General features: G+C 40.4%; 1 protein-coding gene across 2 annotated transcripts in view; it reads left to right on the top strand.

Annotated features, from left to right (window-relative positions):
- The first annotated feature begins 3,778 nt into the window (after positions 1-3,778).
- The window catches only part of KCTD3 (potassium channel tetramerization domain containing 3), a 31,702-nt gene continuing 8,632 nt past the window's right edge, over positions 3,779-26,848 (top strand). The window contains exons 1-14 of one of the 2 annotated variants that reach the window (XM_081000511.1): positions 3,779-3,866; positions 9,248-9,301; positions 9,961-10,006; positions 10,450-10,523; positions 11,362-11,420; positions 12,312-12,392; positions 14,315-14,455; positions 15,006-15,096; positions 17,758-17,948; positions 21,623-21,738; positions 24,039-24,126; positions 24,328-24,444; positions 25,555-25,725; positions 26,598-26,753. In XM_081000511.1, coding sequence (XP_080856637.1) covers positions 9,273-9,301; positions 9,961-10,006; positions 10,450-10,523; positions 11,362-11,420; positions 12,312-12,392; positions 14,315-14,455; positions 15,006-15,096; positions 17,758-17,948; positions 21,623-21,738; positions 24,039-24,126; positions 24,328-24,444; positions 25,555-25,725; positions 26,598-26,753 — 1,360 coding nt within the window. In that variant the 5' untranslated portion in view covers positions 3,779-3,866; positions 9,248-9,272. Of the gene's footprint in view, positions 3,867-3,887; positions 4,313-9,247; positions 9,302-9,960; positions 10,007-10,449; positions 10,524-11,361; positions 11,421-12,311; positions 12,393-14,314; positions 14,456-15,005; positions 15,097-17,757; positions 17,949-21,622; positions 21,739-24,038; positions 24,127-24,327; positions 24,445-25,554; positions 25,726-26,597; positions 26,754-26,848 lie in introns of those variants that run through there. The other variant, XM_081000510.1, reaches the window with a different exon arrangement.

Below are 26,848 nucleotides of genomic sequence, written 5' to 3'. Positions count from 1 at the left end.
AAGAGAGGAGCAGATTTGGACCTATTCCCAACACCTTTCAGCTTGGTCATGTGACTTAGCAACTGAGCGGAATTTAACACTGGGAAAATGGATGGTCAAACTCCAGTTTAAAGCTTGTTTTTCCTCAGCCAGGCTCAGGCTGGCTCAGCAGGATGTACTCTTGCTCCTGAACAGAGTTTGAAGCAGAGGTAACTTCTGGTGTAAATTCTCCTATAGTTAGAATTGCTCTGTCAGTTCCATAAGAAAACATGCTTGCGCTTCCAGTCTTATTTTGGGTTTCAATAGTTTAAATAGATTCTCAATTCAAAATTTTCTCTGCTGACTTGAAGACTAGAGACATACAGTGGTATATTGGGTTACATACGCTTCAGGTTACATACGCTTCAGGTTACAGACTCCGCTAACCCAGAAATATTACCTCGGGTTAAGAACTTTGCTTCAGGATGAGAACAGAAATTGCGCAGCGGCCGCGCAGCAGCAGCAGGAGGCCCCATTAGCTAAAGTGGTGCTTCAGGTTAATAACAGTTTCAGGTTAAGAACGGACCTCCGGAAGGAATTAAGTATGTAACCAGAGGTACCACTGTACTTTTAAAAGTAATGTATGTGTTCTCTGAGTTGCCCAGAAAGCTTTCTGTGACCTGAGGGTTGTACAGCGCCTTTTATTTTTGCCTGTTTTGAAAGCTGTACACAAAAATAACAGCATGTGGGACTGGGAAACAGTTGCCACAATCAGGATAGAAGTAACAGCTCACATTGCAGAAGGAAATGTAAAAATGTATGGTGTTAATTTTTGTACATTGTATGAATCGTGCTGCAATAGAGCAAGTCACTGCCAGAGACTGTGGAATTCCTACCAGTTAAAGTTTACAGCATTAAGTTAAATCAATACCTGTTCTTTAAGTAATGGTGAAGGGCTTGATGGCATTTTAAAGTTCAATCCAGCCCTGACTTTTAACGATCCTGTAAAGCCATGGCAATAAAGGATGCTGAGTCGTGGTAGAAAAAAACTGACATGAGTTAAAATGGTTTTATATAGCTCAAATTTTCAACTTCCTGATCTGAATTTAATGAGAGTTTGGAGAGTTCTGAAGGGGGCGAGAATATTCCTAATTCCCACAGCCTCCATATACTACACTGGGCAGCATGGCTTGCTTTTCTGAGCAGTGAGATCTTCTAGGGCAGCAGTCTGGAACTCTTTTCAGAGCAAGGTTCAATTAAAACCTTAAAGGCCCAAAGCATCGAAAAGATTATGCTGCTCCCCCATATGTAATTCAAAACAAAAACAACATTAAACTGTAAAATAAAAACATTTTTTGAAATAGCACAAAACTTACAGGTATGATGAAATTAAAACATCATCTTTCTAAATGTTCTGATTGCAAAATTCTTGATAAATTCATTGAAGTTGACTCGACGAAGCATGCCCACTTCCATGCACAGTAGGGTAAGTGAATTAAGTCTGTTCTGACAGTGTTGTTCTCAGAGGGTTTTTATCCTTTACAGGTGAAAAGAAAAAAGTATTCTGCAGAGCAGTTAGTATTCATCAATGTTAGAAAAATGATTACTACTTCAATGCTTTTTTTAATAACAAATTTCAAATTCTTTATTTAAAAATCATTTATTTTTGCTTAGTCTGCCTATTGGGTAATCCGACACTGGGCCACATTCCTATCTTGGCACAACCTCTCTATCCTTTGTTCATGCATCAAGAGGCATTATCAGACTTCAAGGACACATTCCACCCAGGCAAAAATATTCAAAGAAGACATGAAGTAGGCCCAGTGAGGAAATGTAAACTGCAGAAAGAGATGTGGTTGAGGAGGCGGTGTAATCTAGGGAGAGTCCTGAAGAACAGATAAGAAAGCCCTTGTGCTACAGGCAGATTTTTATTTTTTTTTAATTACACATTATATGAGTAATACTTTTAAAAAACACGTTTAATGCTGCCACTTTTCTTTGGAAGGAAGAACAGCTTTGTGGGACCCTGATCTGTACTGGGTCCCACGTGGGTTTTCTGCCAAAAATCACTCAGAGTTTCTATTTGTTCTTGAGGACGCAGTAAATAGTACTTTGTGGGACAAAAACTTTATGGGACTTTTAGCAGCATGAAAAGTTTTTTTTTTTAACGTTCAAATTGATAGAAGTAAAAACACAAGGACAATGCAGTTAGTAGTTGATCGAAAGTAGTTTTTCAACAGGTACCTACTAATCCCATTACCTTAGCTGTCAACCAACAATGTCTTTTTTGGCTTGTGAAAACAGCATTTGTCACCAATATCCAGGTTTGAATTGTCTCAATATATGCATGGGGACATCTTCCGTTTGTGTAGGCCCAAAGTTTCCACCTAGCAAAGCAGCAAAAGTTTAGATTGTCAGGTGTAGTTCTCTCCACGTACACAGGAACTTTTCTTAAAGTAGCAAATGCTGCAGTCCAGATTGCCTGCATCACAGGTCCAGCTTGATCAAAATCCATTCATACACAAACTTCACTCATACCTCTGGAATGTGGTTGCCAAGCAACTACTAAATTTTATCTGTTGTTCTCAGTAGTAACTTAACTTCAAGGCTGAATATATTATTGCAAAAGCTAAAGTTCAAACTAGGATACAAACACATCTTTACTAATAATGAAAGAATAGAATTTGAGATGTTTGATACATGTTTTTAAAAGCGTTTGTGAATACTGTATATCAAAAAAGCATTATATATAAACGACCATAACTATCTCTAACAAACATTAACTTCCCAGTTTGCCAGATGCACAAGCTGGTCCTAGTGCTTGTTTATTATGTTTGCCTATTTACTAAAACAATGTGCCAAGATACAAGATGCATTTTAACCCTGATACAGTACTGGGAATCACAAGTTGGTAGAATGCTGTTGCACCCAGGTCCTGCTTTCCGGTTTTGCATTGGTTAAAGGAATGGGATTCTGGTCTAGATGGGTCATTGCCATATTTTGAAGAGCAAAAAAGAGGACGCTATGACAGCCATTCAAAGCAAATAAATGCAATTTGTCTCAAATTTTACCCCTGAAAAAGAAGATGTGTCCAGGAAAAAGATGACACATGACAACATTAATATCCAGCAGGGCTCTTGTTGTGTCCTAGGAGATGTCTGCCAATGGATATTTATCAACTATGGCTATATGGAACCTTCAGGTTCAGAGATTGTCTATCTCAGAATATTTTAGGTGAGGAGATACAGGTAGGAAAATATTAAAAATATTAACCTTAACCTCTTTTTATGGACTTTCTTAAGCAATTTTAGACGATGGGTGCAAATTTTAGAGGAGGCAGCTTCTATAGACAGTACTGTACAGAACTCTGCTTACTTTAAGGCAATGCAGTCCTGCTGCGCGCTACTAATGAATTAATATCATTAATTGAATTTACACCGCACCCTTCCTCGGTGGGTCCCCGAACGTCCCTCCCCCCCAGTCCCTTTTTATGCGTTGTGCGAGGCGTACAGGCTAATACCAGGAGCAAACTAGCTGTGAAGGTGACGGACGTGCGCGCGGACGGAATTGGGTCGCCGCTGATTTCCAAGGAAGGGGCTCCCAAACGCCACCTGGGTCGTGGTGGTGAGGGCGGGTGCGCGCGTGGGGGACGGGGGACAGAAACTAAAACTCAATCTAAATCCTTCCCTGAGCCTGGAGAGCTCGGGGAGCTCGTGTTGTCTGCGTCCACAAGCACATAAAAGGGCCAGCAAGAGGCTGCGAGCGAAGGAACTTCTGCCGGCGCCACCTGCTGCTGCCCCAGCTCCTCCCACGCGAGAGGCTCTCGCGCGGCGCTCCGGCCTCAGCGCGATCTCGCGAAGGCGCAGCCAGCGTCGGTATTTTGTCCCTCGCGGAGCCCCCTCCTCCAGGTACCGCGCGTTGCTATGGCATTCCTGGCCATAGAGAGCGGCAGCGTTTGCGGCCGGGAAGAGGGTCGGAGGCCGCTGTAGTGGCGGCGGCGGCGGCAGGGCCTTCCTCGGCCGCCTGACGAGACAGGGGAAGGCGGGCGGGCGGCGAGAGAAGGGAGGCCGCCTCAGCCTCCCCTCCCACGTCCCGACCTGGCAGCCTTTCCCTCGGCGCGCCCCGTGCCTGTCTCGGAGGGCTGCGCGGCCTCGCTGGACGCTCCTTCTTCTCCCCCGGCCCCGCCGCCGCCTCCGGGACTCGACTCCGGGGCGGCGGCGGCGGCGGCTGGAAGCGGCGACAGGCGGTTCCCGGAGGCAGAGTCGCTGCTGGGGAAGATGGCGGGGAACGGCGCGGGTTTCGCCGGCGCAGGCAGCAGCGGGGAGATTATCCAGCTGAATGTCGGGGGCACCAGGTGAGCAGCAGGCGGGCGGCGGGGCCCCCAAGGGCAAGGGGGGGCGAGGAGGGCGGCGAGAGAGGGGGAGCCGGGGAAGAAAGGGGGCCGGGGAGCGGAGGAGGGAGCCGAAACGATACCCTCTCTCTCTCTTCCCTGACACCCCCAATTCACGGCAACGAGACCAGGCCTTGATGCTGCTGTAACAAACACATTTAGGAGAGAAGTACGTTGAAGTTTGCTGGCTACTAGAATCCCGTGGCGAAGTCAAGGCCTTGGACCTTTCATGGTGTGTGTGTGTGTGTGTGTGTGTGTGTGTGTCTGTGTGTGTGTGTGTGTGTGTGTGTGTACACACACACAGTGGTACCTTGGGTTACATATGCTTCAGGTTACATACGCTTCAGGTTACAGACTCCGCTAATCCAGAAACAGTACCTCGGATTAAGAATTTTGCTTCAGGATGAGAACACAAATTGTGCTCCGGCGGCGCGGCAGCAGCAGGAGGCCCCATTAGCTAAAGTGGTGCTTCAGGTTAAGAACTCTGTGAGATTCATAGAATCAGAATAACTGTGGAGTTGGATGGGGAGCCCAAGCGTCATCTAGTCCATCCCGCTGCAATGCAGGGATTGCAACTGAAGAGCCCCTGGTGGATGGGCATCCAGCCTCTGCTTACAAACCTCTGTTGGAGTGTCCAACAGCTCCCGAGGTTGAATGGTCAGCACTGGGTGTGCGTCTGGGCCCCGCACATGTATGATGTGTGCTCTCTAGCAGCATTCCAGCCTTTTTAATACCTTCTGGCGTACAATTTAGTAACCCCACATGGTCTGTTAGGCCTTTCTGGACTTGGCTTCCCTGGTCCAAAGATGCCTTGTTCCTTCCATGCTCTGTCAAACATGGGTCTGCGATCTGGCCCATGGAGGGAGCTCCGCGGCGGTGAACCAGCCCAGGCAAGGTAAAACTTGCCAACCACTGTGCTAAGCCAAACCATGGTTTAGATCACAGCAGCCAGATGACCAGTGGGAGGAGTGCAATAACCACAGTCTCCTCTGTGGGAACCGTCACATGTGTAATTAAGCCATGGTTTGGCTTAGCATTATGTATGACCCACCTCATTTGGTTGGCTCTGTTGGAGAATATTTTATCCAGAGGATACTTTAGCAAAGTGTATTGGGGGGGAAGCACCTCACATTACATACCATACTGTTCTAAAGCAGTGGTTCCCAACTTTTTTTTGGCCATGCCCCACCTCAGCATCTCTAAAATCCCCTCCCCTTGACATATAATTCTTATTATTCAAAAAGTGAACTCCTGTTCATGTGGAGGAAGCCTAAAAGGCCATTAACTGTTAATAACTCGTTCTCGAATTGACCCCCCCCCAAAAAATCAAATTGCCCCCCTGTGGGGGGCGTGCCCCACGTTGGGAACCACAGTTCCAGAGGCTCCTTAAGTCCTCTAGAGCATACTTCTAGGAGAGAGGGCATCCAGAAGAATTATCTTCCTTTGGCCTTTCTGTTGTGACTATCCCGTTCTGTGAGCTGAGCTCTGTTTATCAGAGCTCTGAATCTAGGCCAAAGTATTACACAACATGAAACACTCGTATATTAGTGAAAACAAAAGGCGATATTGTTAGGTGAAAAATAGAAACCTGCTTTATTCTATATCTTGACAGTCTAACAGTTGTAGTGCAGTTATTGAAAAAATGATTGAAAAGCTTGATATTGTAATTCAGAATGGTATATCAATAAATAATAAATGTTGCAGATACTACAAAATAATTTTTCAATAAGTTTCAATGGTCTTTTGTTGATTTGCAATAGTATTAGTGAATCCCTCGATTTTACCCGTTAAAAGGTTTCTAAATGTCAAAAGCACATCAACTTGCATCACATCTAAGTGATCCTCTTAACCTGTTGTTCATAGTAGTATTGTTTGAACTTGTCTATTTTATAGAAAAACTGAAATTAATGTATTACTTGATAATAAGTTGGTGTTATCAAAATAGCATATGGGAGAATAAGATTGATGAACAATGTTATAATCATTGTGGCCTTTTATATGTTCACAGTAGCATTTTTAATCAGGCTGATAAACACATACAGTGGTGCCTCGCAAGACGAAATTAATCCGTTCCGCGAGTCTCTTCATCTAGCGGTTTTTTCGTCTTGCGAAGCAACCCTATTAGCGGATTAGCGCCATTAGCGGTTTAGCGGCTATTAAAGGCTTAGCGGATTAGCAGCTAAAAGGCTATTAGCGGCTTAGCAGCTTAGAAAAAGGGGGGGGAGCGAAAAAAATCTCAAGACTTGCAAGACATTTTCGTCTTGCGAAGCAAGCCCATAGGGAAATTCGTCCTGCGAAGCGCATCGAAAAACGGAAAACCCTTTCGTCTAGCAGGTTTTTTGTCTTGCGAGGCATTCGTCTTGCGGGGCACCACTGTACCCCTAAACATTTTGTGAATCTAAGTTTGGCCTTATTGAGGGGCAGTATTTCAATATGAGTAGGAAAATGAGAGTATCCCTGAACATTTTTTTTAGAATAAAGCACTGGTCACACATAATTAAGATGCACAATAAAACACTTTTATCAAAACATTAAATATTCATAATTAAAATGTACAATAAGAAACCTGTTGAAACTGCAGTTAACTACAATTTAAACAGGAGGTTCAGTTAGGAGATGGGGGGAATGTTCCTTTAAAGAGGTATGTCTTCAAGGGCTAGTGGAATGCCAGTATCATGAGGTTTATCATAAATCAGCAGAGATGGCATTTCACAACACTGATGCCACTAGTGGAAAAGCTGGCCTCCAATTCATTGATTGATTGAATTTATATACTCGCCCTATACCCGGAGGTCTCAGGGCAGTTACCACAACCTGGTAATCATCACCCTGCTATTATAGCCATAAAGTCTGCTTATAGACTTTGTCTCAAGATGGAGAATGACTATGGGATTAGATTAGTTTCTCCTAGTGTCTGTTTACACCCAGTATTACAGGACAAAGAAGTAATTTGTGGACCCCCTTTTTAAAAACTTTAAAACCAGCAGTTTTCCAGATCTGACTCCAGCCTTAAGCAAAACACACATATTGCTGGTTAGACAGAGAGTATGAAAAGTGATGTAACTTCTAAACTGAGGGACAAGCATTTTTAAAATCTACACATGACGTCCTACTACTTGTGAGGTAAAAAATAGCTATCCTAGGTGTGCTTTCTTTTAAGTTCCTACACTTTGCTTTGGCTATTAAGTTTTTGTAAATAACGTACCATTGTCATATGTTGCTATACTTAGTAATGTTATTTGTATCTTAACATCTAAGTAACAGCCTTCTGGTGCCATTCATCAACAACTACTGCTCTGTAACATCCCTTCATTTTCATGGAAATTGTGGGGGAATATTTTTGGATCATGTTGTTCCGCAAAACATGTAATTAACCTGGAGGCAAAAATATGCAGTCAAATAGTGCCACAGAATTAGCAGGGTCAGTTTTGTATTTTAAGATATACATTTCTCCTTCTTGGTAGGTTTCATTTGACTCAACAGGACTAATTTCACTGTTGTTTGGATTCTGTTCTATATTTTTATATCATGGGTACTGAACTGTGTTCAAGTTAGCATTGTTTGTCTGACTTCTTGGAAATAATATGTTTGTTCTAGCTACTGAAGTTTTGTTATTTGAGTGAGTTTCTATAGGTCAGTAAATAAATAATAAATAATAATAAACTAGGATTGCAAGAGTGTTTGAATTCTGCTTGAGTGAACCTTCAAACTTACTGCTAAAAAGTTAACTAGGAAAAAATGTAGTTCTGACTGCTTTTTTCATAGGAGAAAGTTTTCCAGTTTTCAAGCTTAACATGACTATATTGAGCCCTTCGTTCAGAGAAGATTTGGCTTTGTCATGCCCTTATTGCAAAACTGCACAGAATCTGCATTGTGTATAATACAGAGGCTCCTATATGCTATCTGTACTACTCCCTTTTTTTGTATTTTTTGGGATACTATAGAATCATAGACCCTTGGGGTCCCTTCCAATTCTACAGTTCTGTGATTCTGTAGTAACCAACAAAATACAAACAAGTAGTAGTACAGATAGCATCTAGGAGCCTCTGTTGTACACATTCTTCATTTAAAATACAGAAGAGTTCCATAGTTTGAATGGAATACATGCTAAATGGTAGAATGGCAATTTTATTTCAGACTTTAAAGACCAGTCTCTTTTTTTCTACATGTGCACAGGATTTTTAAAATAAGTGTACGCTCGCATGCATGAAATTATTTGAACTTCTGTAGTTTACATACATAGACATTTTCATAAAGTTTAACATGTACTCCCTATGTGGCTCAACTTGGGACAAGCCAGAAATAAATTCTCATTCAGCGATACAGACTTAAAATGTAATCACAAGCATACTTACTGGAGAGTAAGCATTATTGAACATGATGAGGCTTGCTCCTGAGTAAATATGCATAGGTTGCTCTGTCATAAGCAATGCAAGCAACTTTTGTGTGTATGGGAAAGAGGAGACATTTATTTGTGGTAATAACAACTTCAAAGGCCTGATCTTTGGGTCCTAATCCAAATAAAGATAGTTTGGATTAACTTCCACTGAAAGCTGTAGGACTAACTTTGTTGCTACTAACTCGTTTCCTTGGTCTCAATGGGATAGTCAAGACTAATTTTAGCTGATTGAGACCTTGACAATTGCTTCCTTTTTGCACGGGTTCCTAGAAGAATGAATGAGGTACATGAGGGGCTACTGGGGGTGGGGAGAAAGAGAGGAATGAGAAGTCCTGTTGCTTGAACAGAGGCCTTCACTTTTTTGGGTCTTGCCCACTGTGTTCAAACACTATCTTTCTTAGGTAGGAAAGAATTAACTAAATAAGTAAAAAATATATATCATTGGTTGCGGGGAGGGAACTTACCAGTTCAGTTCCTGACTTCTAATATTTCTGTTCCAGGTTCAGCACTTCAAGACAAACACTAATGTGGATTCCGGACTCCTTTTTTTCCAGGTATTTTGAAGCCAGATCTTCTGGATATTTACTCAGTCTAAGTTCAATAAGACTTACTCCCCGGTAAATCTTCAGTAGCTCTCCTCCCCCCCATTGACTAGTGTGTCTAAGTGTGTAGTTCACCTAGTTTGTAGCTTTGTAGCCCAGTTCATAATTAGGCTAGTGTTCAAGTCTGAAGTCTAACATTTCTTACCAGTTTCATGTTATGGGTATGTTACATAATAAGCCCTTGTGTGTTGAATTTACACATCATAGTGATCTCTGAGGAAATACTTTCTCAAAATTGTCAGTACAATGTGAGGGTGGAACCACATGTTTTATCAACAAATGCATGTTTACAAACCTGCATTTCTGAGAATGAATGGAATTGGTGCAGAAGAGCATTTTTAGGGAAGAATTGGAAGGATAAATAGGGGTGGGGTTCTTAATTCCTCCTATACCCACTAATTATTTCCTGCAATTGCCCCTACATAAGCTTTATGGCAGAAGTGTGGGACTTAAAGCCACATGTTTCTTTGATGTGTGATTTTGGAACTGCATAGAAAAACATACTGTTGGTAGATATCATCCCTCCTTTATGAGAGCAGAGAAGAAACTAGGAATCTTCACCCAACTCTTCTTACCAAGTTATATTGTAACTTAGCTTTATTTGTTTTCAGTTTGCTGAGTGGAAGAATTTCAACACTGAAAGATGAAACTGGTGCTGTGAGTATTCCTTTCTAAAGAAGATTATGATGTGAAAGTTGATTACTGTATTGGGTTTAGCTTCTAAATTGTATTCTAAATTGGTGAATTGTGCACTTTTGCAACATCTCTAGTTAGAATGGGGAGACTCTTTCAGTCTTGTGCTCAGTTGAATGATAGAGACAAATTGTGGCTGCTGGTAATTGTAGGCATCATGAAAATGCAAAGTTAGAAAAGATCACTTTTTTTAAAAAAAATGAGGGTATATTTTTTGAATTTGATTTTGTAATATTTGTAGGGCTAAATAATGGCAGAATTAAGCATTTCACACAGATTTCTACTGCAGAATTAAGCCTGTGTTTAAACTGCTCCCATTGAAATAAATAAAGACTTCAGAGTGCATAATTTCTTGTATTCTAAAACTTATATGGTAAGCTAATAAATGGGCTCTCATTTCTTCATAGATATTTATTGACAGAGATCCTGCAGCATTTGCACCTATTTTAAATTTTCTTCGAACAAAGGAGTTAGATTTGCGGTAAGAAACTCAGTGTTAATTCTCTCTGATTTTAAAAACGCTTCTGGTGGAAGATTGTCATAAATAACACTCTTAAGCTCACTTGAAGTTTTTAAAAAATTGTACTTGTGAAAGTACCAGTAATATCCCCTGAACTCCACGGAATAAGCTACTCTCCGAAATATTTGAGGTGAATTTCTGCAGGAACTTCAAGGGGCCCCTGATTTCTGAAAGGTCTTCCTTAAGGCTTTGCTGTATGAGAGACTTTAAATATCCTCTTGTAACCTGTGTACTAGACACTTACAGCCCAATCTAAGAGCTAAAACCTCACACATTAAAGTATGTGTACAATTTTTGAGGCATAATCCTGAAAGGGTTCAACTTGAAGAAACTTGCCAGGCCTGTGAGCTAAGCCACCTTTGTTTTGTGCTTTGCCTCAGCTGAGGCACTCACATTTACCCACCCATGTGACAACACTTAGCTCTGTCATCTCTGTGTTAGATTGAACTTTTAGTCAGCACATTCTATGTTTCCCATAAGACTTTTGTTCTGTGATTTCTGCTGCTCATAGCAGCTTAATTTTTTTATATTAAAAAAAATGTTTTCAAAGAACAGAGGTTTTGCTTGAGTGTTCCAGACTATATCCTTTCACAAAGCTTTAATTTAACATTTGTGTAGATGTTTCTGTTAATCCGTAGCATTTAAAGATATTCTCAGTTGTTTAATCAAAGTATTTTATCATGTTAAAATAAAACTTCCTATAAAAGATTTAGTTTTTCTGTTTAGAATATTGATTGTTGTGCTAAGAAACTGCATTATTTAATTTTTAAACATTTCTGTTTTTTTACCTTTATTGCAGGGGAGTAAGCATTAATGTACTTAGGCATGAAGCAGAGTTTTATGGAATCACACCTTTAGGTAAATATACAGATTTAAATTACCCACTAGTTTGAATATCATGATCAGTTAATAATCATTTTAAAGAACCACCAGTAGTGGTAAGAGAGCTCTCCTTCCCCTCCACAATTAAGCCATATATATTGTCATTCCCAGGTGACTTTTTGAGTGGGGTGGGGGGGGGCACCAACCAGTGGGAAGACCTCTTATTGCTTCCCCTTCGCTTCCTCTGTGTTCTGCCACCAACAGAGTACATTTCACTGGGAGTCGAGACAGAATGTTTTTGGAGATCAGCACATTGATCTCCTAAGAGAGGTTTGATTAAGTCCCATGTTGATTATATTTTTGGTGGGTGGCTATGATTTCTTTTTTTATAAACAAATGCTGATTACTTGTAGATTTCTTGCCTTGGTATGTTTTTAAAGTTCTCTGTTGTTATTATGATTTTAAGCCCTGCTTCCTAAGGTTCTAGGATGTGTTACAACAATTAAAAATACAGCGTCAAAAACAGATTAAAACAAATTATAATAATAAAAGCAGGGTGGGTTATAAAAACATACATCTCAGGTGTCAAAGGGCAAACTGCACAACTGGAGGTTTAATGTTATAAACCATAGTGGCCTTCTTGAGACCCAAAGGGTAGTATATAAATTATTTTATAGTTAAATTAAATGAAGTTAATTTATCCCAAATGCCTCCTGAAGACTGGCAAAGTCCCACCTACCGAGCAGTTTGGGGGAAAATGAACAGCATTTGGGCCCAAGCACACCTGACTTTATTTTAAAGCTGGGTTGCTGTTTGAAGCCTAGCCTTGCCCTTTTGCAGCAAGAAAGCTAAATGAGAAAGAAAATTGCAAAGTAACCCAATTTGCATTCACATATGTATAACAGATTATATGCTGTTTCCTTTCAGTAAGAAGATTACTGTTGTGTGAAGAGCTAGAGCGCTCCTCTTGTGGCAGTGTCCTCTTCCATGGATACCTGCCACCTCCAGGTACTTGAGCATGCTTTGTAAGCCATTTTTTATTTCAGCATCAAGAAGCAACTCCTGAAAATCTCTGTGGCTTTACAGTATTGAAATACTTTCAGCTCTGTGTGGCATTTGAGCTGGTCAAAGCGTTGTGGGGTTTGCTATGTATGGGCTGATGCCTGCTGAAGCTTCCACTTCAAGAACTTATCAGGATTCTCTCCATCTCTGCTGCCACCTTTATGTTAGTTCTATGTGTACACCAGAATCACTTTCCTGCTGTTGCCATAGTGTCTACCTTATCATAAGCATTCTCATTGGGGTTTTAAGGTCACTACAATAGACCTTTTCAAGATCATGCATCTTCTTCGGTCTCTGGTTAAGGAGAGCTCACACAGTAGCTCAGACAAACAGTTGTGGGTCACCACTGAGAAATATATCTGTGTACCTAATGTCTATTGGATGTCTGGCAATCATGTGAATGCTTAATTACAAGGCTGCAGTACATTGTTGTACAGTGGTACCTCAGGTTACATACGCTTCAGGTTACAGACTCTGCTAACCCAGAAATATTACCTCAGCTTAAGAACTTTGCTTGAGGATGAGAACAGAAATTGTGCTCTGGCGGCGCAGCAGCAGTAGGAGGCCCCGTTAGCTAAAGTGGTGCTTCAGGTTAAGAACAGTTTCAGGTTAAGTACGGACCTCCGGAACGAATTAAGTACTTAACCCGAGGTACCACTGTATTTCTCAGGTGATTTAGATTTTCTAGAAACGGACTGATATATACCTTAGTTTTCTGTGTATAAGACGATTTTTTTATTATTAAATAATGTTTAAAATGGGGGGGTTGTCTTTTACACAGATAGTGCTGAGGGGGGACGGGCAATTGGTTGCAGCCGCGAGCAGGAGATTGTCAGCGGCGATTGGGCAGGTGATTGGTGGCTGCGGCAAGGGCTGCTGTCGATTGGCTGTTCCTGCGGCAATTGGGCGGGTGATTGGTGGGTGCTGGCAGTGAGTGGTCAGACGATTGGTGGCTTCTGCGATTGGCAGCGTCGGTCAGGCAGGTTAGCGATTTTCAGCGAACCCCTCCCCCCAAAAAAATGCTCCCTCCAAAAGCTTAACAACTCTGGGCAATCTCCCCCCATTTTCTTAATTTTGGGGTCCCTAAAAATAGGGGTCATCTTATACACTGTGTGTGTGTGTGTGTGTGTGTGTGTGTTATACACGGAAAAATATGGTACTTCCCACTGAAGCCACTCTATCTCTAAATGAGATAGAAATATTGCTTTGATGTTAAATCAGTGTAAACCAAAACTCTGTGGTAAAGTAGTTCTTAATACTTTTGAGGCAATTACAAATTACCGTATTTTTCGCTCTATAAGACGCACCAGACCACAAGATGCACCTAGTTTTTGGAGGAGGAAAACAAGAAAAAATATATTCTGAATCTCAGAAGCCAGAACACCAAGAGGGATTGCTGCACAGTGAAAACAGCAATCCCTCTTGCTGTTCTGGCTTCTGTGATAGCTGCGCAGCCTGCATTCGCTCCATAAGACGCACACACATTTCCCCTTACTTTTTAGGAGGGAAAAAGTGAGTCTTATAGAGCAAAAAATACGGTAGTTCTGGAGGCTGCTATACTTCCACTGAGGGTTGGGCAGTGCCATGGAATAGCATGGGATGGGGGCAGGAATAGTCAGGAGGGGGAGGTTGGCCAAAATCGTTGAGGTACTGCAGATAAATGGAGCTCGAAATGTGCAAGGTACTTTGTCTTATTAATTTGAGAAGTTTTCGCTTCCCATTTCAGCCCCTTGTGCATTTTGGAGGGATGGGGCGAGGGGATGGGAAAGTCCACTGTCATGAGCTTCCTTCTGCTTGCCAGCAAAGCTGTAGCAGCCTTTATCTAAGCCCATTAAAACCAGATTTGACAAATTTCTTATTTTCTTTAGGCATTCCAAGTCGTAAGATTAGCCCTTCTTCAGGAGCATCTACTGAAGTCAGAGCACCTCAGAGCTGTCCTGAAAGTGAGGCCCGAGGAGGGAATATGCAGACTTCACTTGCTGGTACTGGAGAAGATACAGTCAGGCTAGGTGAGCAAAACTATCTTCATTTCCTTAATGCATTTAAAATATTTGTGGAAAAATAATTTGCAAGTGTATCTAAAAAAAAGCCCAAATTAGTTCTTGCTGATCCTTGAAAATTGTGACAAGTTGCAGTTTTGAGTGAAGACTAGCCCTGCAGTGCAAGCATCATAAATATAAGTACATGCAGGCTGCAACTTGGTTGTGTACTCTGCTAAAAAATAATAATTGAATACTGTTAACTAGGTTGTAGTATAGGGCCAGGTATTGAATGGTGATCATCTGTCTGCTTCTGGGGTAAACCTTCTTCCTCTGGAAAGAGAGCAGAAGGCTTGTGTGCTTACAGTAGCCATAGTATTCTGCTTTAGTTCCCCAGAGCTTTCTCTGCTCTGCTAACTCTTCCATGCCAAATGCAGCTCATCATGTGCATCAGCAGCTTTATTACAGCTGCAGAATTTCAGAATACTCACTGCTCTGGCAAAATAGGTGAAAAAAAGACTCATGACCATCAGTTCAGTAACCTCACTTAACCTCTGCTGTGTGTGTGTTTTTCTTTAAGGGTTTCCTGTGGATCCACGAAAAGTTTTGATAGTGGCTGGCCATCACAACTGGATTGTAGCTGCATATGCTCACTTTGCAGTTTGTTATAGGTAAAGATGCAATGAGCAACACTGTTTCAGTCTATATTCCAGTAATTGTGCTCTACAGGACAAAGTTGTCATAAAATACGAGAGATGCGTTCATTAAAAGGAACAAAGTTTTTGTTTATTTTTTGTTAATAGTGTGTGGAGTACTGAGGCAAGAACAAGAAGCTTTGTAACAGGGATGGGAAATCTGTGGTCCTCCAGATGTGGCTGGACTACAATTTCCATAATTCCTGACCATTGACCATGTTGTTGATGCTGCTAGGAAAGTGTTCAACAATATCTGGAGGGCTGGAGGTCCCCACCCCTGCTTTATGACTTCAACTTATGATTGCCCTTGCAGAACTAGATATCGTCCACAGAGCAGGCATTTTGAATCAATCTTATGGCCACTTTCCCCAAGTATTCTTGTATTCCGGCATACATGCACAACTGCAAAATTTGTATTCGTGTTTCAGATGTGCTTCTTCCCTTTAAAATATACAGAAGCAGCAAACAGGAAAGAATTGGAACCCCCTCTTCATTTATTTTAAAAGGAAAAGGCATGCTTGAAATCTGATACTTCTAACAGTTGCAGTTCCGGAAATATTCTGTGAAAAGTTGTTCTGGGGGACTCAGAATAAATGTAGGTAAATTTGTTCACTCAACAGGTAAAGTATAATGAAGCCCATTATATTGAGTACACAGGAGGTCATTGGCGACCAAAGCTTATCTTCAGGAATTACTATGTGCATAAGACATTAGCAAAATATTTCAATTGTGTGTAGTAGTCTGTGTTAGGGCATTTCAAGATGTGATTCTGTGAGTCAGTGCTCCAGTATAAATTCATTGAGGATATGGTGCTTTAATTAGGGATGTGAGACAGTGCCACCATGTGATAAAAAACAGAATGGGCTGTTGCTACATTTGATTAAAGCTTGTAGTTGGCATGAAAGCAATATTTAAACCATAATTAAAATAAACTGGTTAGTGTGTAGCATGCTTATTCACATTGCTAAAACCACATGCACTTTGCTCTTCCCTCTCAGGAAACCTATGATCTTTTCGTGGTTCATGTCTTGGATGTAATTTCAAGGCAGACTATGACTTGCCCCCAGCAACATGGCAGAAGCAAGGCAGAAGCAAAGTGCTCGAGATTTCAGCAGTGTGCATGAGCATGGTACTCATTCACAGTAAACTATAGGGTTGTTTGGGTTTTTTATGTTTAATGTGACATGCCCCCACTACCAGGATTGTCCCGACATTTTAGAGACCTGAGAAGTACTGATAAGACTTCACACCCCCTCCCCATAAGGTAGCTTCCTATGTCCTTCAGAGTATAAGGGGGGTGGGGAACTCTTATCCAGGTGGCTTTCCACGTTCAACAGATGAATCAGGAGCACACTCTTAAGGTTGCTCTTGATCCTTCCTTGGTGCAGCCCAAATTGCAACCTTCAATACGTGCTTGCAAAAAAAGAGTCTGTGCACTTCTGAGTTTTCCTTTGCAGCTGTAATTCAGCACTTTTTGAATTTTGAATCTTTTTCTGTTGCCCAGCAACTGCACAGGAAGAATCAGGAGTACACTTAGAGTTTACCTGTCTTGCACTTGATGTCCTATGCCATTACGTAACGGAGGGTTGGATGTGCTTTGGGCCAAACTATGCTGTGGGCCAAATGAGGTGCTGCGAATAAGGCTGCAGGTTTCCCACAACTATAGATTAGTTACAACATTTCTACTATACTGTTGCTTTCTGTCTAGTTTGCATTTGAGTGTTCAACAGTGAATGAATACCCACCAGCCTGCATATTTCTCCATAGGTATCTATGCAGACGAGGAAAGAAAACACTCTTCTCTTGTGCAAAGATGAGCTGCACAAAGAAGGATAGAAATGTTCCCTATACTGCCCTCATACCAGACTAGACATGGTCCCAGCTTAATTTTTTTATGAATGATTTTCATGCTCCAGACAAACAGATTACATCTTACAAGGACAGTCTCATTCAGAATAGTTATTATGTAGTAACCTTATTACATCCCATTCCACCAGGCTGCAGCAGTTTGGTTGAGAGACCCAAATATCATTGGTCTTTTCCCCTCCCCCAACTGTCTCCATTCCAGCCGCTCATTATAAGAACTATTGTGGAACTTTAAAAGTTAGGGCTTGCCTTTCTTGTTCTTCTTTCCCTACCCATCCTTTTTGTGTTGCTTCTGCTAGATTGTAAGCCTACAGGCAGGGAGGGACTAGCCCATTTTTAATCTGTGCACAGCACCTAGAAAGTGCTATTATGCTTTATAATGGTAGATAATGGTACATCCCATCTCCCTCCCCATTGCTGGGAATCTGCTGATTATGTGAAATTAGCAAGAGAAAGATGTCCCAGGAGTCTACCTTTCAGAATACTAGACAAAGTGTGTTTCACTCCTTTCCTTTGAAACATATTGGTTTAGATAAATCCAGACTGTGGCTTATATCCTATAAGGAACAGAGGATTATTATATCTAGATTTTGTAGGTACCGAAGATAAGTTTCACTATATTTCTCCTTTGTTGGCATTTTTAAAAAATATGATATACATCAAATAAATTTTCCGTTCCATTTTGACAAGTTGGAATAACTGTTCATTGAAGTTTTGGCCTATCCTGGAAAACCTGCTTGAAAAATATGTTTTTGTATATCTTTCTCTCAGAATCAAAGAATCCTCTGGATGGCAACAAGTGTTCACAAGTCCCTATTTAGACTGGACTATTGAACGTGTTGCTCTCAATGCAAAGGTTGTTGGTGGTCCACATGGAGACAAAGATAAAATGGTTGCTGTCGCATCTGAGAGCAGTATCATCTTATGGAGCGTTCAGGATGGTGGTAGTGGCAGTGAAATAGGCAAGTGTGCACTCTCGTTCCTGTTCCTAATAATATATATTGGCTCACTGTTTTCCAATTACACTGTGCAATTGCTTGTCAAACTTTTTGGCCACAGTGAATGAAAGGTAAACTTTTGTGCATTCAACATTTTATTTCTTCATATAGCTGCTTCTCTATCCATCACTTATACGCTAAAGCAGTATCTTAATAGGAAATAAGATAAAATCTAAAAGCCGTGCTTGGCTTAATGGGTGCATAGTGGTATATGTCACTTATTGAAGTGTTCCTGAAGCCCTGTTGTGATAATAAGTAGAAAGTAATTTAATTTTTGACTGACTTATTTCAGCTCTGCATGGTGAACCTGAATGTGGGAATTAGAGATGACAGTTTGGAATGACTGCCAGCTTGTCTTGTTCTTACTAAAAGCCATGTTTCTCAAGGTCTCCTTCTGATAACCTTCAAAAAACACAATTTGGGCAATGCTTTGCTACTAATAATCTTTTGAGCAGAAATTAGTCGAGATAGCCAGCACTGGGCACCAGGCAGCTTTAGAGCCAAGGGCTTCATGTTACCAGAAGGTACATAAACATGAAAAGGGCTTTTAGAGAAGCCAAATACTTCACTCTGCAGATCTGATTGATGGCTTGTCTTACTTATTAAAATACATACTTGCTTCCAAACATCAGCAGTGGCCTTTTTGAGCAGGGGCAGAGAGAAAGATACAAGGAATCTTTTGAGTTCCAAAAGTAACATTTAAGTAATAGGGTAATGATAATGACAGACTGTTTCCTCTAGCCACAAAGAGCTGTCACCATAGATTTCATCTACTTGCCAGCATAGATGTAGTATCTTCATGCATTTTTCCAAAATAAGTTGTATGATTAGAGAGGTACTCAGTAGAGTAGGTTTGTTTTCTGCCCTCAAGTAATTAAGCCCCTTGAGGAAATCAGTATTTTAGTGGGGGAAATGATGTGGACAACGTGTGAATATTCAATTCTGTTTGGCTATTGTGTCTGCACATTGGCAGTATGGAGATTATTAAATTTATTCATCAGATGTTTAGAGTGTCCTTCAATATGGAGTAATCATGTGGCTGACAAAGTTTGAAGAAGTAAAATAATAATACAGTAAAACAACAACAATATTTACTTAAGGAAATTATATAAGAGCAGAATACACTTTTGTCATTGTCCCAAATGTTTATTATGGTAGAAACTATGCTCCATCCATGCTGGTAGCAGATAAAAGTATCGAGGGGGCTTGAACTTGGGATCTGCTGTGCTGTTTTGTAGCTCGATTTAGAGGGGCTTGTAGTGATCTCTCCCCCCACTCCCCTTTTCCTGCCAGGTAGAATAGAGCACTGAAAGAGAAATTATTTTCTGTCGCTACTTTCTTCTTACCCATTCTTGCATGCCCATTTATTATTGTGTTTCCTGTGTAAATCATATTCTTAGCCAAAAGGAATGGCAGTACAGCCAGTCAAAGGAAGGACAGGTGGCCTACATGCAGGCATGGGTTTGGATTATAGCTGGGATCCTTGAGATTGCATAGTAAACTCATACCATTGTTAACCAGTGGAAAAAGAAAGTAGTACTGAGAAAACAGGAGTGAATTATACTTCGGCTTTTAACGTTACTTCCAACTCTTCTTCAACGTTCTGTTGCGTCAGAGTCAAGAACACATTTGACAAAGAAAAGCCCCTTCAAGCTTTCCCCTCTGCATTTAACGAAATCTAAATTGGGCTTTTCAAGTAGCGTTAATGAATTTTAATTTTTAAGTTAAGCATTTAAACGGAAAATGAACAATCCGGCTTCATTAGAGTCATTACGTTATGTAGCATGCTCTAAAAGTTATAAATGTTCTGAAATTAATACATCCCAAAGAGTTTTCAGTTCATTTAATAAGCAAAACTCTTCTCTTTCAGAGAACTTTACAGGCCCATTTATCTAGCAGAGCCTAATGTTAGCAGCCCTGCCTTAGGATAGAGAAGTAGTGCTTTGTTCATGTCCTGTAAAAGAAACAATTTGTTGTTACAAACACTCTTCAGAAGCTGACAACACCATCTATGGAAAATTGCAAGGGCTGGCATCTCCATGATAGAGCTCTCCCAGAGGCTGTTTTCCCTTCAATATTACTTACATAAGATACCACTACTGGATTGCTGCTATAAGCAATATTTTACTGAGAGAGCCCCTTAAGACAAGAACCTGTCATTACTTATGCCGTCGTCTTCCCTGTGGACGGCCGTCAGGATTGTTGAGCCTAAGCAGGAGTGACACTTTAAATTCCTTCAGACTATTCATGCTGTCTTCCTTGATTTCCCTGAACCTCATCCTTCTCCAGAGTAATCAATTCTAGTTCTTTCTCTCCTTTTTATTATTGCCTGCTTTTATGCGCCCTGCTGTTAAATATAGTCAGTATCAGAGATGATCATATGTCCTGAAAAATTATTTGGCATTGTAATTAAGTCACTTTATGCACCAGGCTTCTTGACTGTTATCTGAAAACAGCAGCTACTGTCCTCTTCAAAATACCATTTTGGTATCACAGTTTACCCTTGTAAAGTCTGGAATTCTGAAGGGTCTTCAAAGGGTTTATATAGAGCTTTTATACTTAAAAATGTTCATATAATTGCATGGTTCTACTGCAGGTTTAATTAACTCTTTAAAATTACAATTAAAAACTATACTGTGAAGTCACTTAATCTGGCAACATGCTAAACTCTTTTGCTGCAGTCTCCAATACTAATCTTATTAAATCTGATCTGATGGCTACAACTGACAAACATTCTGTCAAGTCACCCCCACCCAAGAAAATAAACTTGGAAAAGTACAAGATCTCTTCAGTCTTGATGTATTCTGACTATTTAAACACTTTACATTCGTATTAGCCATAGTAATGAATTAATCAGCCATGTCACTTTGTGCCACAAATTGGACAATTCATAATTGGAGAGAGAGTTTGCAACAATGCGCACATGGATCAATTTAACGTCATAGAATCAAAGAATGAGGGTGGCATCAAACAAAGTATTTCTACTAGTGCAAGGAATGCTAGATTTTTGGTTGTGCAATGGAATTTCCCTCTGGCTCCTCCTCCCATTCACTCTCTAAATCTGATCTGTTCCCCAACCCTCCAGAGCAGATTGGGGAGGGCACATGGGATATGTGAGAGGGCAGAGGGGGCATTCTGTTGTGCAGAAGGAAATCCTTGTGATAATGGAACTTCTTCACTGGATACAGTCCTGAGAGTCTGCTTTCAGTATGAAACGAGAAATGGTTAATACAGATTGACATAGAATATAACCATTTTAATTTTGTGCTTGCGACAAGCATGACCGTGCAACCTGCTGTTCCTTCTGCCACTTGTAACCTCAGTACATATTGAGGCATTTGTTGGGTCTCACAAAGTAAATGTGTAGAAGAGACTGTACCCAGTCACAGCGGGTTATGTTGCTGAGTCTTCCATTAAATCAGCCAGCAGCTGGATAGAATATTGTTACAGCAGAATATAATGTATTTATTGCCTTCTTACCTGATTAAAAAAAAAAACTCTCTAACTTTCTTAAAGCAGCATTGTAATGCTCACATTGCATTTTGATTTTTCCCCTCTTTATGTTGGTTGATCATATTTTTTCTGGAAGCAAACTTAATGCACACTTTCTTTGGTGGTTGTTTTTCTTCTTCTAATAGGAGTATTTAGTCTTGGAGTTCCTGTGGATGCTCTCTTCTTCATTGGCAACCAGTTGGTGGCTACTAGTCATACAGGAAAAGTTGGAGTATGGAATGCCGTGACTCAACACTGGCAGGTATGTTAAACAGAAATGCTTAATATGACATGTTTTATGATACTGTAAAAACAACATAAATTCTGAGGGTGCTAGTTTGTAAAGTTTATTATTACCTATTCTTAAGGATTCTTTTTTATTATCCTTCGTTACAATTTATTATTGCATTTACTTGTAAGTCAGACTACATCAAAGACAAACAAGTTGCATGTTAATCTTGAGGACCCTCAAAAGCTCTCGAACTGATTGCACTGCACATCATGCCTCAAAGATATCTATTTTATATTTCTATTCTCAAATGCCCTGTGATTTTTATATATTATGCATTCTGACAATGAGAATAGAGATTCTTGGATTCCAGACAAGACTGAGGGAAGAGCTGGGCATTCATGCAGGAAACAAACCTTGTAACACAGCCAGATGAATGTTTCTGTGGCACAATGTAAAGACACTGTAATGAAATCCAAGAGGCTGCCTTGCAAATCTCAAGAGGCAGAAGTGACCTAAGGCTGACTCCCGTGGCTGCCACAGTACTGGTTGAATAAATCCTGATTTTACCCATAAGTGACAGTCATGCCAATGACTAACACTGCAAGAATGCAAAAAGCCAAGTGATATAACATAATAATCTTGTTACGTATTGAAAACTGACCTAGTGCATTTGAATCTAACACAAACAGCTAAAACCGCTTTAAAAGTTCTGTCAGTACCTGCTTAAAAACTCTTGAGTCTCTGCCTAATCTGCAAGAAGGTGATCTATGTTTTAGGTGTTACTTTAGGAGTTAATAGGCACTGTCTGGTTTATAGTTGTACTTATCACACATGTCCTCTTCACATTATGTACACCCCTCCTTGGAAGCTTGCTGAAGTTGTGTGAATATGTTTCTGGTAAGAAATGGTGTGTCTTTGACTCTTGCGAATGTAATAGCATAGTGGGAATGAATAGAGCTGTTGGGTTACATTTGTAGATCTTATTGCCCTTGCTGTGCAATGGAGGGCAAAGCAGTCTTTGACGTAACCTGGTCCAGATTTTTTTGGCCATTATATGTAAGGCACCACCCTCATGGCTCTGGAGACCGACTGGCTTCTTATCCAAGGATAACCTCCCCCTGGATTCATGTGGTCAGCTCCCACCCCCTCAAACTGTATAAACAAGGCAGACTGGACAGGGGTTAAGAGGGCAAGTAGTGAGATGGACATCCAAAGGCATCTTGCCTATGTTCTCGGGGCTCAATAAGTGACTTGTATGTTGCTGTGTTATGCATTGTGGGTTCTCTGGATATTATAGAAAAACTTAATATTGTTTGGATTTTCTTTTTTTAATCATTACAAGCTGATAAACAAATACAGTGGGTTGCACCCAAACTTCTCTTGTGCTAGAGCACTCATCTAAAGGGAATTCCCTGTGCCCTCCTTCCCACCATGCCTCCTCCATCCTCTGAAAAACCTCTTCTCGGGGGGTTGAGATGGGAACTGAAATGGAAATGAGAACTAGAGAAAATGGCAGAGGCAGCATGCATGAGCTGTGACAGGCTGACAGGCTCTCAAGTTGTTTTTGTTTTACCATTAATGCTGTTGAAGTTTACTTGTTAAGAGTGAGTTCTGTTTCTTAAAACTGCTACCCGCTTTCTTTAGATTTGTCTATCAAGTGTTCCATCTAATGGGCGCAGGACATGTATGGTCCTCCCCAAACGTGGGCAGCATTTAGATACACAGATGGAAGATAGTTTGCCTTTTCTTAAGAAAGGCATTTTAACTTGGAACCCGCAAGAGAAATCTGGATGGAACTGATAACAAACTTGCTGATCATTATTGCTCTTGAGCAAATCAGTTACTTGCTAAACAACGCCGTGAACTGCGCTTTCTGGAATTGCTATTTGGTGGGAACATTTGAAGGCAAAAGTGGACTTGCAGGTTATCTGGAAGCTGAAAGCTGTCTTCACTCTACAAAGAAGTATCAACAAAATACTATTTTTGTTTTAATTTTCATGAGCTGTAATGCTCTTGAGAAACAACCTTCCTGTGGTTACGACATCTGAAAAATGGTTAGAGAAACTACTTTCAAGATGTGGCAATGGGGTTCTTTCACAGATTCATAAACTTTTAGGAAGTTGCCTTATATCATGTAAATTTTAACATTCTTTGAATAGCTCCAATTAAACTCTAATAAAATTATATTCACTTTTAAAAAGGGAAATTGTAGTACACTGGCAGACGGCATAGGTCCATATTGCATTGGCTCTAGTGAAATACTGAATACATTCTGATGGAAAAAATGCAATTTTAAATACTGTACATTACTTGCATTTTATTTATCTTAGGTTCAAGATGTTGTTCCCATCACCAGTTATGATACTGCTGGGTCATTCTTACTGCTGGGCTGCAACAATGGCTCCATATATTACATTGGTAAGACTGTGAAATTTCTCCCATTCAAAATTAGCAACACTTTACAATACTTCATGATACGGTAGAATCATGATCTGAATTTCTTTTATTTGCTACCTTAAGATGACTATTATACCTATTGTTCAGTGCCCTAATATATTTTGATGATGGTAATTTATAAATAGGTGAATAAATGTGTGTTTTTAAATTTTTATTTTACAGATATGCAGAAATTTCCACTACGAATGAAGGATAATGATCTTCTGGTGACAGAACTTTACCATGACCCTTCCAATGATGCCATAACAGCACTTAGTGTTTACCTCACACCCAAAACAAGTGTGTACCATCTTCACCTTTAATGTCCTTTATAAATGTTTGACACTGTATGGGAGCATTATTATGACCTTCTTGATGCATCCTTTTGTAAGAAATTTAAGTTAATGTTCCATTTTAAATCTGTCCTATTGCAAGGGAACATATTAAATGGTATGTTCAACCGGAATATGTTTGTGGATTTTGGTTTTTTTTAATTTATATTTTAAAGAGCAGGAAATTCATAGGCATTATTTTTTCCTGTTTATGTATATAGATGACACGTGAGCACATTATGCCCATTCAAGCATAAGTTTGTGCAGTTAGAAATCTCATGCCTGCTGTTTCTTAGTGCAGTCATGGCCACACTTTGTGAAGAGAGCCCAAGTATTGTGTTTCTGAATGGCATAAATGATACATCAAATGCTGAATTATTTAGCAGTATTTCTTTATAGGTGAAGCACATTATCCACTTTATCATTGAAACCAAGCAGCCAAACTTTTAGGACCCCTGTCATTCCTATTTAAAAATGGTTGTCTTCTACAGTGCAGTTTTGAAATAATAATTTTTGCAGGGTGAGTATTGGGGAAGTGGAGGCTTCCTTGGTGCCACTGTCAAGCATTGCCTAAGAATATCTTCTTAGTGAGAATGTGAAGAAAAAAATTATGAACCATGCAGAATGTTCATTAAAAATCAGGATTGCATGCCTGTACTTTCTCAGTTTACGCTTGATAAAAACCCAGGTTTATTGCTGTGTGTTATTTGTTTAAACCGTTCTAGGACTAGAGGTGTCATATTCTGGAAGATGGCTTAGTAATTCAAGAAGGTTGTTTGCTGCATAATTCCAAACTTTTCTTTCAATTACCATTTTTTGTTCATACCTTGCCAACATTGCTTGCCAACTTTCATGATGTCTTGGGGATGGGGGGAAAGAAATTTGCAGTAATTTAATGCTGAGTTGTTACAGAACAGTAAGAGGCAAATAATAACACGTAAATGGGGCACATCTCTAAAAAGCTGTGGAGCTGTGTACAAGCCTCTCATTGGTTTATGCAGAATTCCTAGGCAGATTTGAGCCCCTGTTCCATTTTGGAAGCAAGTGCAGTTTTGTATTGGCGTTTTGTTTTCCGTAGGTGTAAGTGGTAATTGGATTGAGATTGCATACGGCACAAGTTCAGGAGCGGTGCGTGTGATTGTGCAACACCCAGAAACGGTTGGATCAGGCCCTCAACTCTTTCAGACTTTCACAGTTCATCGAAGCCCTGTTACAAAGATCATGCTGTCGGAGAAACATTTGGTGTCAGGTAATCGTGATGGAAGAAATGGGATCTCCTGCCATTTCCTATTTAATTTGTATTCATTTCTTTATACTTCTGAAGCTGGGAAGAGAGTGGATAAAAGCCACTTCCCCACTTGCACCTCCTGTTCATACCGAGTTTCTGGTGTGAAAGCCCAGTGAGATTAAGAGGTCATGAGTGCAATTTATAGAAGAAAGTAAAGATAGCAATGGTGATATGGTGAGGCAAGGCTCAAACGCAAATATCCATAGCTGGATGGGAGTTGGCAGTCACTGGGCAATATATCCTTTACTTCACAGACTCCTCCTGGGGCTTGTGTGTGTGTGTGTGTGAGAGAGAGAGAGAGAGAGAGAGAGAGAGTGTGTTTCTGAGAGAGATGAGGGGTATGGTGCACTATTAGCACACAGTGATGCACTGTAGCTTCATCTTAGTGTGCTTGGTGCTTCCTGCAAGACTTAAGCAGACTATGCCTAAAGGAATTAAAAAATTGTCCAGTAGCACCTTAGAGACAAACTAAGTTTGTTCTGGATATAAGATGAAGAAGTGCTCATACACACAAAAGCTTTTACCCGAACAAACTTAGTTGGTCTCTAAGGTGCAACTAGACAGTTTTTTAATTTTTTAATTTATTTCGACTGTGTCAGACCAACACGGCTACCTACCTGAATCTATGCCTATAGAACAAAGGGACCCACAAGCACCCCCAGTTCAGACATTTGGAAGGCACTCAAAATACAAACCAATTCTTACAAAGTTTCATTGAGGCTACAGGAATGGAGATTTAGTAACACAAAAATATTGTGAGGTTTTGACTTTGGTTGAGGTTTAGAATGATAGCTGTATCTTTTTGTGAACCATTTTTCTTGTACTTTTTCTAGTTTGTGCAGATAACAATCATGTTCGGACCTGGACAGTGACACGTTTCAGAGGAATGATTTCAACACAGCCAGGATCGACTCCCTTGGCATCATTCAAAATTTTGTCCTTGGAAGAGACCGAGAGCCATGGCAGTTACTCTTCTGGAAATGATATAGGTAGATAAAGCATTCTGAGTGGAGCAGCCGGGAAGCTAATCTGTTCTTTGAGACTCTGAATGGAACATTTCTATCTTGCAGTGTTCAAGAGAGAA

This window comes from Podarcis pityusensis (assembly GCF_964106645.2).
Source record: "Podarcis pityusensis genome assembly, chromosome: 3".
NCBI lineage: Eukaryota > Metazoa > Chordata > Lepidosauria > Squamata > Lacertidae > Podarcis > Podarcis pityusensis.
This window is presented reverse-complemented; position numbering and strand designations above follow the sequence as displayed.